We start from the raw sequence: 11,311 nt of genomic DNA, 5'->3' as shown, positions 1-11,311 counted from the left end.
GAGAAGTGGCACTTTTTCGGGGTCGCTCTGTTCTTGTTTCCCTCTGGGGCTGCTCCGTTCCTGGTTTTTTCTTGCATTGCTGCTGCCGGGCTGTCCTCTCGCCGGCTCCCGGGCACTCCGGCCCTACCCGTGCGGCGCTGCCAGCTCTGCTCCGCCACGCCCTTAGGATTCTCCAGCAGCCGGAGTGGCTCTCTGGTGTTCGTCTGCACCACAACTCCGCGCGGGGTGGCAGCGGCCACGACTGGAACTCGCACTGTTCGATCGGTGCAGTGCACGCTGGGCAGCGATGTGCTACCCCTTCCAGCAGGGCGACTGCATGGCCGAAAAGTCTCCTATCAGCGGCGAGGAGGGGTGGCCTTTCTCTTTTTACTGTCTCTGAGGGTGATTTGCTAGGTTTTTCTCTATTTTCTGGCTTGAAGGGTGGTGATTTTTTAGAAGCATGATCTTTTCAAGTTTTAAAGACAGTTCACCAGAGTTTCAGGATGCTGGCAGCCTGCTTAAGAGACTCAGTGGCTGCATTAAAAAGCACTCTCCCTGCAGAGTCCCAAATGTCTGTACCAAATGCTGACTGAGCATCTACCCCATTTTTTTACACCAACTATATAAGGTGCAGAGCACACATTTCTGATATTTCACACCGTGCTTCTCTAGTATCTCTGTTAGCACTATGCCAACAGATTCCTCCTCCACGGATATCTGTGCTTCCATTATTTATTCCCCAATGGCTCACCTTCTTTCCAGGTGTCTGTAAGTCTTGACTTATTTTTCGGCTCTGAGGTCCACCAACAAATGCTACATTGGGGTTCCGTCGTCACTGCTCTGAGGTCCACAGTCACTGCTCTCAGATCCACAGCAATAAATCCCCTCCCTACTGCTCTAAGGTCTGCGGCAAATCTTCTGCAATAAATCTTCTCTATCACCACTCTAAGGTCTGCAGTGTTATCCAAGGAATTCTCCTTGCAGTAAATCTTCTGCGTAATAAATCGCATCAGGGTTCATCAATTGACCACGGCCAAGAATGCACTCAGAAAGCAGGGAAAGGCACACGGCTACTTTATTGCTCTCAAATGTTTCTTTTATACTCTTTGTATACTATTGTGCTACAACATAATTGGTTAAAAGTCTCAAACATAAAACACTGTAGGTACTTTCATTGGTGACACAGAAGACACTGTACATACTTTCATTGGTGACACTACACACATTTGGATTGGTGACCTTTGGTCTCAGCTGCATTACGTTTGTTCTGTCCAGCATTGCAGTAAATATTTCCTTAGAGTTGTTTACGTTCCTCTGCAACTTCAGAGCTGCAACTGCTCAAATTCAAGGCCTACCATCCAGTCGTTTCCCACAGGGAGGTGTGATGTCATAGGGGAGATGTGATGGCACAGGGACAATGTGATGTCACAGGAGGACAGGACGACACAGGGATTATATGATATCACGGGAGAGGTGCGATATCATATGATGGATGTGACACCATAGGGCAGATGTGATGTCACAGGGGAGCTGTGATGTAGCTCTGCAGAGCCCTGACAGTGCCACTGCAATCCCAAGCTGCATTGCCCGGGTCAACCCTCAGCACAGCCAAGGCCACAACCCTTCCTGAAAGGTGTCCCTTCTGGGCAGGGCCAGGGGGACAAACCCCTCCATCTGTCCCTGCACATGTTGGGTCCAATTCTCATCCCCCACTTAGGGACAAAGTCAGGCTACATTGTGTGTTTAGCTTTGCATTTGCTTCACTCTTTTGTGCTTCCAACACACACACACCCCCCAGTCTGGGCAGAGTCTGGCCCCCCAAAGAACACAAGACCTGACTATTTGTGGCTCCTGCTGCAGGGGCTGGAACTTGGGCCACGATCTGTGCCAAGAGCAGAGAGGTCCCTCCCCACAGAAACTTCTTGGCAATGGAGTTCTTAAGAAAACGGGACAGGTTGTGGGGATCACTTGCAGGGCACAGTCAGGGACGTGTCTTGAGCATCCTCCTGTTTACAGGACCAGCTTTTCCATTCTCTTTTCTCTGTTTTCTCATGCTTGTTCCTCCAGTAACTATTGTGATCCTACCCTTGCTTTGGTTCTTTCCTAGACATCCCAGGACAAGTCTTGCCCAGTCCCCAAATCCCCTTTCTGTCTGCCCATCATTAGTCTCAGACCCCGAGGCCAAATCCCCCATCCTCAGCTAAAGGGTCACCCCGAGAGGTTCTGCCTATGACCTCCTTGCTTAAAGTTTCATACAGATACCTTGGAACTTCCTTGGAATTAATTTGTTACCTTTTGGGCTTAGAATGGCTTCTTCAAAAACATGGTAATTCATGTCCTCAACATGGAAATACTTTGGAGAAGGAGTTTGGGATAGTAGACTCAAAGAATCACAGAATGATTTGTCTTGGAAGGGATACAAAAGCTCATGTGGTCCAAACTCCTGCACATAGACAGCGACATCTTCACTAATTCAGGCTGCTCAAAGATCCTGACCTTGGAAAAATCCAGGGATGGGACATCCTCTTCTCTGGGAACCTGTTGCAGTTCTTGCCAGACCCATTGGCAAATATTTCCTCCTATTATCCAATAGAAAGCTCCCCTATTCCAGTTTAAATCCATTGCCCCATATTTTGCCAACACAGGCCGTGGTAAAACATATGACTGTGACTATCTTAGACTATGAGCACAATGTTTTCATCTGCAAACACCTTGGACAGTGCTCAGGGATGTCCCTACAAAAAGTTTGTCCCCATCTTTCTTAGAAGCCCCTGTGGTGGTGCATCCTCCCCCCATTCTCCTCAGGCCTGGTCAAGGATCTCAGGAGCTCCTGACAAGCCTTGACCAAACCAGCTGAGCAATGAAGAGCCCCTGGACTGGACCAGGAGTGTGGGGAAGTGTCCCTGGACTGGACCAGGTGCTCCTGGATGATAAAGGTGGGAACAATCCAGAGTGGAACAGCTGGGGAACACAGGATAATCAGTCATCCCATGAAAACCTTGGAACATTCCCTGACTGAATCGTAACCCAAATGGAACAGTTTGGATACAATTCCCAAATAGTTTGGAAACTCCAGTCATTCCTGACACCAGGATGGAAATTCAGCAGATAACTAAAGCCAGTCCCCTTGGGAGCCCACAACCAGCGGGGCTGAGGGAGGCCCTGGCAGCTCCCCAGCACCTCCCTCTCAGTGGGACACCTCTGGCAGCCTCTCCCAGCTCGGGAACCCTCCAGTTTGCAACACTCCAAAGACCCTCGCTGATGCCCAGGACAATTCTGATCCCCCTCAACAAACACTCCTCCAGCTGTGACCCTGGTCTGTTGGGAAACACAAAGGGATTTGGGGGAGTGTTTCCCTGACAACAAGGAGAATTTGGGAGAGGGACCTTTCCACCCCCAGCTATTGATGTGTCCACACATCTCTGCCTGGGTGTGGGTGTGAATTGACTGTGGTGGGAATGTTGTTATTGGGAATCTATAATTCAGTCACTGTTAAAATTGTAGCACATGCTATTGAATCACTTTACAACTGTTCAATTGGTGAATGATTAAGCACTACTAATGTCTTTTGCCCCCTTGTCTTTGGATCCAAATCCTTGGTGTCCTGACCCTCTTGCATCCCAAGGCTTTGTGTAAATCATTCCCTTTCATCAAAAAATATATTTTTGGTGACTTCCACTTTAAAATCTTCCTCCTTAGCTAAACTACAACTCTAATTAGTTGTTTATGTCTTGAAGACTTGAAGACAACTAAAGAAAGAAAAATAATTTGGTTTTCAATGTTTTAATGGGTCCCACAGTGTGTTTGGAGTTGCATCAGCTGTCAGTCCAAGATGGGCCATGTCAGAACCGGTGAGGTTGGGGGGTGAGGAGCAAGGTTGATCATCCAGGGTCAGTGTGGATCTCCTGAGGAGACACTCAGCATCAAGATCACTTGGAGAACACCTCTATCACCTCTTCTCTGAACTACAAAATATCCATAATTGAATTAAAACAAAAAAAGTACAAATTTGGAAGACTTGTTTTGAAATTGCCTTGAAGACAGTTAAAGGAAGACAAAGAGATCCTGAGGGATTTCTGCATTTTAATGAGCCCCACGGTGTGTTTGCAGCCCAGCCCATGATCCTGAGGTACTGAGAGAAGATTGAAGCAGCTGCTGAAGAAGTCAGAAGCCAAACTGCAAGTGCCTTGAAGCATTGCTGGGCCCCACTGAGGGCAGGCACTGCCAAAGCCTCCCCAGGGACTCCTTGGAGCAGCTCCTTGGAGGCCAGGAGTGCAGGCAGACAAAGGCTCTGGGCAGGCCCCTGCAATGCTGAGCAAAGCCTGCCTTGGTTTTGTGGAGCACAAAGGCCAAGGCCTGAGCCCCAGGCCCTGGCCCAGCAGATCCTGTCCCTCCCGGCTGGCTCAGGGCTGTTTGGGGGCACTGGGATGGGAGGGGGAGGAACAACAAAGGGCCAAAACTGGGCAACCCCTGCCAGGCTCCTGAGGGAGGGGCGAGGCAGAACCCAAGGGCAGAACCTGCCAGGAAAGTGGCTTGTGGTGGCCTGAGTGGCAGAGGCAGCTGCCAGAGGCAAGGGGACAAAGGCCTGGGTGCCTTTGGGCCTTGCAGCCCTGCCAGAGCCCTTGGCCATCTCTCCTGCAGGCTGTCCTGCCCTGGCCCTGCTGCTGCTCTGGCCTTGCAGGCTGCACACACCCCTCCTGCTTTCCCACCCCCTCCCAGCAGCATTTCTAGACCCTCCCTGATGGCTCTGCACCAGCTCTGCCTGTTGCCATGGGCACTTGGCCTTCTTACCTTGGATCCTGAGCCCCTGTGCCACAGGACATCCCTGCCAGAGCCCAGGCCCTTCTCCTGGGGGTCACTGCAGAGCTGAGCAGATCCAGGTCACCTCCCATTCCTCTGCCAACCCCCTGGGCCTGCTCGGGGCCCTCCAGGTCCTTGCCCTGCTCCCAAGGGCTGTGGGGGTGCTGAATGGTCAGGGCTTGGGGTTTAGAGCTCAGGGTGGGGATTAGGCAGAACTTTGGGAGGTTTGTTGTTCTGCTGGCAGTGTCTGGTTCATGATTAGGGGAAGAGCTTTTTGGTCTGGGTCAGGATTAAAGCTTGGCTTTTCATACTGGTAATACAAGATTGGGAATGGGGTGGACATTAGAGGACAAATAAGAGTCTGGAGTTCTGGGTTTGGGCTTTTTCTGGCTTGGAATTAGAGCAGTGGATTCCTTTCCACGGGAGGAGCAGCACTTTTGGGTGGTGTTGGGGCTTGAGGTTACAAAGTGCATAAAGGTCAATCAGAAGTGTTTGCACAGTTAGTGTTTCAGCACCCTCAGCATTCCCTGAACCTGGTTTTTACCTCATCCAAATATTTCCCCTCTGTTGACCAAGCCTCTATTTCCTTCCCCAATTATCTTCTCCCTTTTGTCCCAGTTCCCCCTAACCTCCTCAGAACTTTCATCAGGATGGGCTCAGCTGTGTGATGATGCTGTGCAACCTCATGGAATCAAGGAGCCACTGTGGAACTGCAGAACCTCATGGAATTATGGGGCCATTGTGACTCTGGGGAAACCCTTGGAATCAAGAGGCCACTGGGATGCTCCAGGGCCCCATGGAGCCAAAGGAACCCAGGGACAGTGGGCAACCTCCTGAAATAAAGGGGCCACTGTGACACTGCAGAAACCCATGGAATCAGGAGGCCATTGTGGCACTGCAGGGCCTCTTGGAAACAAAGAAACCCTGGACCACAGTGGAATTTCATGGAATCAAGAGGTCATTGTGACACTGGGGAACCTCATGGAACAAAAGGAATCCAGGGACTTCTTCTCCATACCAGTGTTGGGAAAAGACCTCAGCCTTGAGGAAGTGCCTGGAGGGGAACCCCTTTGCTGCTGGAACTGCTGTTGTGGAGCCCAGCCCTGTCCCAGCAGTGCCCAGGGCCTGTCCCTGCCTGTGCTCACAGGCCTGACCCACAGCAGGACAGTGACTGAGCTGCCAGAGCACTCAGGCCTTGGGCACGGACAGGAAAGGAGAGGGTGGGAGTGCAAAGAGAGCAGCTCTGAACAGACCCAGTGCTGGTGCTCCCTGGCAGTGCTGGGACTCTTTTCCCCTCCACATCTGCAAACATGGAAATGCCCTCCAGCTTCAGGGGGGGTCTTGGAGGAAGAATCTGGAAAAAAGAATTTATGTCATTTCTTACACTCAGAGATTGTGATTCCTCATGTACAAACTAAAACAGGGAGGATGTTTGACAAATACCTTGCTGCACAAACTTTTATTTTGTTTTAAATGCACACAAAGCATGATTTCTGATTTGTATATTTTGTGGGTGAAAAAAAAGAGGTAGAGAGTCAATTATATGGGATGAAGAACAAAATTTCAGTGTTAATGACAGGAATAGAGGGAAAAGACAGGGAAGCCCTCCACCCCAAACACTATCAAAAGCTTTAGAAGGCAGGCTGGGCCCCAAATGTGTTACACAATGAGTGTTCTGCAGAAGAAAAGAGGCAGTTTATTGCTTCTTAAAAAAACATCCAGTCATCATTTTCCTTATGGCATCCTTGAGCTCCTGGTTCCTGAGGCTGTAGATGAAGGGGTTCAGTGCTGGAGGCACCACCATGTACAGAACTGACACCACCAGGTCCGTAGATGGGGAGGAGATGGAGGGGGGCTTGAGGTTGGAAAATGCTGTAGTGCTGACAAACAGGGAGAGCACGGCCAGGTGAGGGAGGCAGGTGGAAAAGGCTTTGTGCCGTCCCTGCTGAGAGGGGATCCTCAGCACAGCCCTGAAGATCTGCACATAGGAGAAAACAATGAAAACAAAACAACCAAACACTAAACAGACACTAACCCCAATGAGCCCAATTTCCCTGAGGTAGCCTGAGTGTGAGCAGGAGAGCTTGAGGATGTGTGGGAGTTCACAGAAGAACTGGCCCAGGGCATTGCCCTGGCACAGGGGCAGGGAAAATGTATTGGCTGTGTGCAGCAGAGCAATGAGAAACTCAGTGGCCCAGGCAGCTGCTGCCATGTGGGCACAAGCTCTGCTGCCCAGGAGGGTCCCGTAGTGCAGGGGTTTGCAGATGGCAACGTAGCAGTCGTAACACATGATGGTGAGGAGGGAAAACTCTGTTCCAATGAAGAAGACAAGCAGAAAGGCCTGTGCAGCACATCCGTGGTAGGAAATGGTTCTGATGTCCCAGAGGGAATTGTGCATGGCTTTGGGGACAGTGGTGCAGATGCAGCCCAGGTCTGTGAGGGAGAGGTTGAGCAGGAAGAAGCCCATGGGGGTGTGCAGGTGGTGGTCCCAGGCTACGGCGCTGAGGATGAGGCCGTTGGCCAGGAGGGCAGCCAGGGAGATGGCCAGGAAGAGCCAGAAGTGCAGGAGCTGCAGCTCCCGCCTGTCTGCGAATGCCAGGAGGAGGAACTGGGTGAGGGAGCTGCTGTTGGGCATTTGTTGCCTCAGGGTATGATTTTCTGTTGAGGAGAAAAAAGGCAGAAATGAATTAGGCCAGGCTCAATTAGCAAAACATCTTGCATGTCTCACAGCAATTCAACATTCAGGGCTCTTTTCAGGAAGATCTCTCTGCATCCCTCTCCCTGAGCTCTGGGTTTTGCTGGCTGAAGGGGGCACTGAGAGCAGGGACCCTGGAATGGGCTCCTGAGGAATCCTTCTTGCTGTGCAGTGAGAGGCAACTTGGAGCACAGGGTGACCTCCAATTAAATGCACTTGTGATGTATCAAAGTGTTTCCAGAACTGCTGGTCACAGTTTGCCCAAGCACAGAACAGAGGGAGGGGATTTGGGGGACTTGATTTTATTCCAGTTCCTCTTGCCAGGAGTGAGTTTGGATGGTTGAAATTTCTGACATTTCTAATGTGATCCAAGGGAAATCTTGTGAGTCCTGAGAGGCAAAGGGATGGTCTCTTGGTGCAGACAAGAGCTGGCCATCTTTCCTGTTCACAGCTGCCCCTGGCTGGCAGCTTGGAGCTGAAGGCGGATGACCCTTAAGAATTCCCTTAAAAAAGAAACAAGGCACTTCTGGGAGCAGAGGAATCCTGGTTCAAAGAGCACATTGACAGAATCCTTGCCTTTCCTCAGGATGCCTGATTAGGATCTCATCTCTATCCTCCCAGACTGCCACACAGAGAGATCATTGCAGCTCCCAAGTACGGCTGCCCAGAGCATTTCCATGGATTTAGCACTGAGGAGTTTTCTCCATGGGGATCCTGTGCAGCACAGAGATCCTATGGCAGAGCTGTGCCCTTCTGGAGGGCACCTGCAGCCCTGCAGGACACCCAGGCAAACAGCTGAATACCCTGAAGGTGCCTGGAGGGCACTTGGGCACTTGGCTCCCACAGACACATCCCCACAGCAGCACCCAAAGGGTTTCTGTCTGGACAGGAATCTGCCCCCTCCAAACCCCACACTGGCTCAGAAAAGCCACTGGTGAGAACAAGGAGAGCCCAGGCAGCAGGGGATGGCAGGGAAATGCCACAGTGCTGCTGCCAAGGGAGGAGGGACACAGAGAGACAGCTGGAAATCAGGGCCCTGTCCTTGCCTGGGCTCTGGCTGCTGCAGGGCAATGCACAGCCCAGCCCCCGTGGGCCTGAGGGCACAGGCTCTGCGTAGGCTGGGAAAGGAGCCCAGGCAGGAGCTGCTCAGGGAAGGGGTCTGTGCCACAGGGACAGCAGGGAGGGGCCCACATCCCCCTGCCCAGCCCTTGTGGCAGCAGCTGCCTCTCCCTGCCTGCCTGTCTCTGGGTGAGGAGCTGTTCCTGCCAGCAGCCCCTGCCTGTGCCCAGCTCAGCTCCCTGCCAGTGCTGCCAGAGCCATCCCCAGCCCAGTGCCAGGGGCAGCTCTGCCTGGGCAGGGGCTGCAGAGCAGATCCCAGACCCCTGCGGTGGCTGGGAAGGGGGAGGTGTTCTGGGGGGATGTGCTTCCTGAGAAGGGCCCCTGGAAATGGAGGAGGTGGAGCTGAAGCTGTGAGGAGCCCTGAGCCTGCAGCTGAAGGGCCCTGCCCAGCCCTGCCCTGCCCTGAGGGGTCACTCCTTCCCCCCACCCCTTCTCCCTGCAGGGCCGTGGCAGCTCCTTGGCCGGGCTGAGAGCTGCCCCTGGCAGGCAGCAGAGTCCCTGCCCCAGCACACAGAGCCCTGGGGGCAGGACCCTGCTCTGCCCCACAGCCCTGGGCACCCCTGGCTGCACCCCCACCTTCCCACCCCACAGCCAGCCCTGCCACAGGGAACCTTCTGGCCCTGGGCCTCTGAGGGGGCAGCAGCAAGTCCTGCTCTGCAGCAGCTTCTCCTGCTGCACCCCAGCAAATCCAGCAGAGCCATCCTGACAGCTCCTGTCACTGGGGGCATTTGGCAGCTGGGAGAGGCACTTGCAGGAACTCACCTGCACTGCTCTGCAGCCAGAGCCTGACCCTGGCAAAGGGCTGTCAAGGTTCCTGCCCTGAGCAGCTCTGCCCTGTCCTCCCAGCCCAGGATCCCTTGAACCTCCTGCTCCCTTCTCCTCTCTGCCCTTGCTGCCTGCAGCTCCTGCCCTGCTCTGCCATATGGCCACTTCCCCTGCACTGCAGCAACTGAGAGAGTCCTGCTGAAAGATCCTAGAAGCTGTGGGATGTGCCAGCTTTAGAAGATGCCTCCAGGAAGAGAAGCTGAACTTTCCTACAGCCAGAGAATTCTTCCTTCAAATCCTGGGAAGGTTTCTCCTGTAGTGAGAGCTCAGTCACCTCCCAGCCCAGGCTGCCTCTCATCTCTCTGCCTTCTCTCCTGTGCCCTGGGTGCTGCAGGCAGTGCCCTCAGCCCTGCTGGGCTGTGCAGAGGAGCTGCTCACCAGCAGAGCTGGCTCTTTGAAGCTCTTCTTGCTTGCCAGGAGCTCCCTGTGTGCCAGGAGCCCGGCCCAGCTCAGCAGCACAGCAACAGCCCCAGGCAGCCCTTGCTCTGCCCCTCTGGGCTCCCTCCAGCTGTCCCTGGGGCTCCTGGGGAACCTCCTGGCACACAGCTGAGGAAATAATGATGTTCTTTCTCTCAGCTGGGCACAGACACTTCTTTTAGCACTGTCATTTCTCCAAACACACACAAAGTCCAAGAGTCCCCTTTTCATGTCTGATCATTAGACAGGAAACCCAGACAGTGCCCAGGAGGGATCTCCTTCACCTGCACTGAGGGAAGGGACTCAGCTGAGTCAACAGAGGTGTCTCCTTGTGGCTCTGCAGACCTGGGGCCAGAAGGACACTCAGCTCCCTCCACAACCCCCATGGGCTGGGATTCCTCCTGCCCCAGCTCAGTGGGCCCAAAACAGGCCCCTGCAGTGACTCCTTGTCCCAGCGCCCATGGGAATGAAGGAAGACCAAAGCCAGGAGTGACCTGCTGGGACACAAAGCCCTGGTTCCTTCTGAAGGGCCAGAGGTGACTGAGATTCCTGCTGGGAACTGCAGGCTCCAATGGAGCAGTTCCTAGAGCCAGGGCAGCAGCTGTGGGATCTTCTTGGAGGCTGCTGGGACATTGCTTTGGCCAACTTCAGTGGCAGAAGGTGCCCACAGGTAGGACAGGGGAACCTGTCACTGTTCCTTCTGTCCAGAGCAGCACCTAGAGGTGTTCAGGTGACCAAATGGAGTCAGGTGGCACAGGGAGAGAGGTCTCTCTCCTGTTCTTTATCAGGGTATTTTCTACATGTGCTCAGAGTACAATGGCAGTTGTCTCCTGGACATCCCTTCACTGCTGAACCTAATTGAAGGCAGCTGAGCCTGGATTGAACAGCCAAAGAGGGGCCTGTAGTGCCAGGGGAGGTGCCAGGGCTCTGCAGCACAAGTGCAGCAGCTGCCATGGACAGCACAGGGCCTGTGCAGGAACCCCATCCCCATTCCCAGCAGTTGTGTGACAGGCACCCCCCAGGGCTTCTCAGACACATTGGGTGCCTTTGGGGCAGGGAGTGAATCCCAGCCCTGCAGGGACACAAAGGCTGTCCCTTCTCTGCCCAGCCAAGGCCGGGCCAGGCACGAGTCCAAAGCACATCAGCCCAGGCTGTCCACACTTGTTCCCTCCCTCTGCTGGCTCTGCTCTCCCCCAGCATTTCAGCAGCATGTGCTGATCTCCTCAGGGATCAGGCCTGGGATTTTCCCCCTGGGCCTGAGTCCCAGCACGTCCACCCCCAAGGCCATTGTCAGCAAAGCCTCTGCACAGCCCAGCTCTCGGGGCTTTCAGAGCAGCTTTCCCCACTGCAAGTCTGTTCTTACCCCGGTGCCCCCGCTGAGGGGCTGCAGCCAGACAGGCCCCAATGCCCTGCGTGTGGGGCACAGGCAGGAGGAGCTGCAGCCCCAAGTCTCTCTTCATTCCACTTGCAGGCAAT

At 53.7% G+C, this 11,311-nt stretch overlaps 1 protein-coding gene across 1 annotated transcript; it reads right to left on the bottom strand.

Annotated features, from left to right (window-relative positions):
- Positions 1 to 6,502: 6,502 nt before the first annotated feature.
- Positions 6,503 to 7,414, bottom strand: LOC113983582 (olfactory receptor 14J1-like; the record flags this gene model as incomplete). Its single annotated transcript, XM_039390014.1, has 1 exon — positions 6,503 to 7,414. A coding segment is annotated over exon 1 (912 nt), but the record flags the coding sequence as incomplete, so codon positions are not given.
- Between the last annotated feature and the right edge of the window lie 3,897 nt (positions 7,415 to 11,311).

Source organism: Pipra filicauda, unplaced genomic scaffold, assembly GCF_003945595.2.
Source record: "Pipra filicauda isolate LSUMZ 115617 unplaced genomic scaffold, ASM394559v2 scaffold795_size112054_pilon, whole genome shotgun sequence".
NCBI lineage: Eukaryota > Metazoa > Chordata > Aves > Passeriformes > Pipridae > Pipra > Pipra filicauda.
Note: the sequence above shows the minus strand (reverse complement) of the source record. Positions and strands in the feature narration are given on the sequence as shown.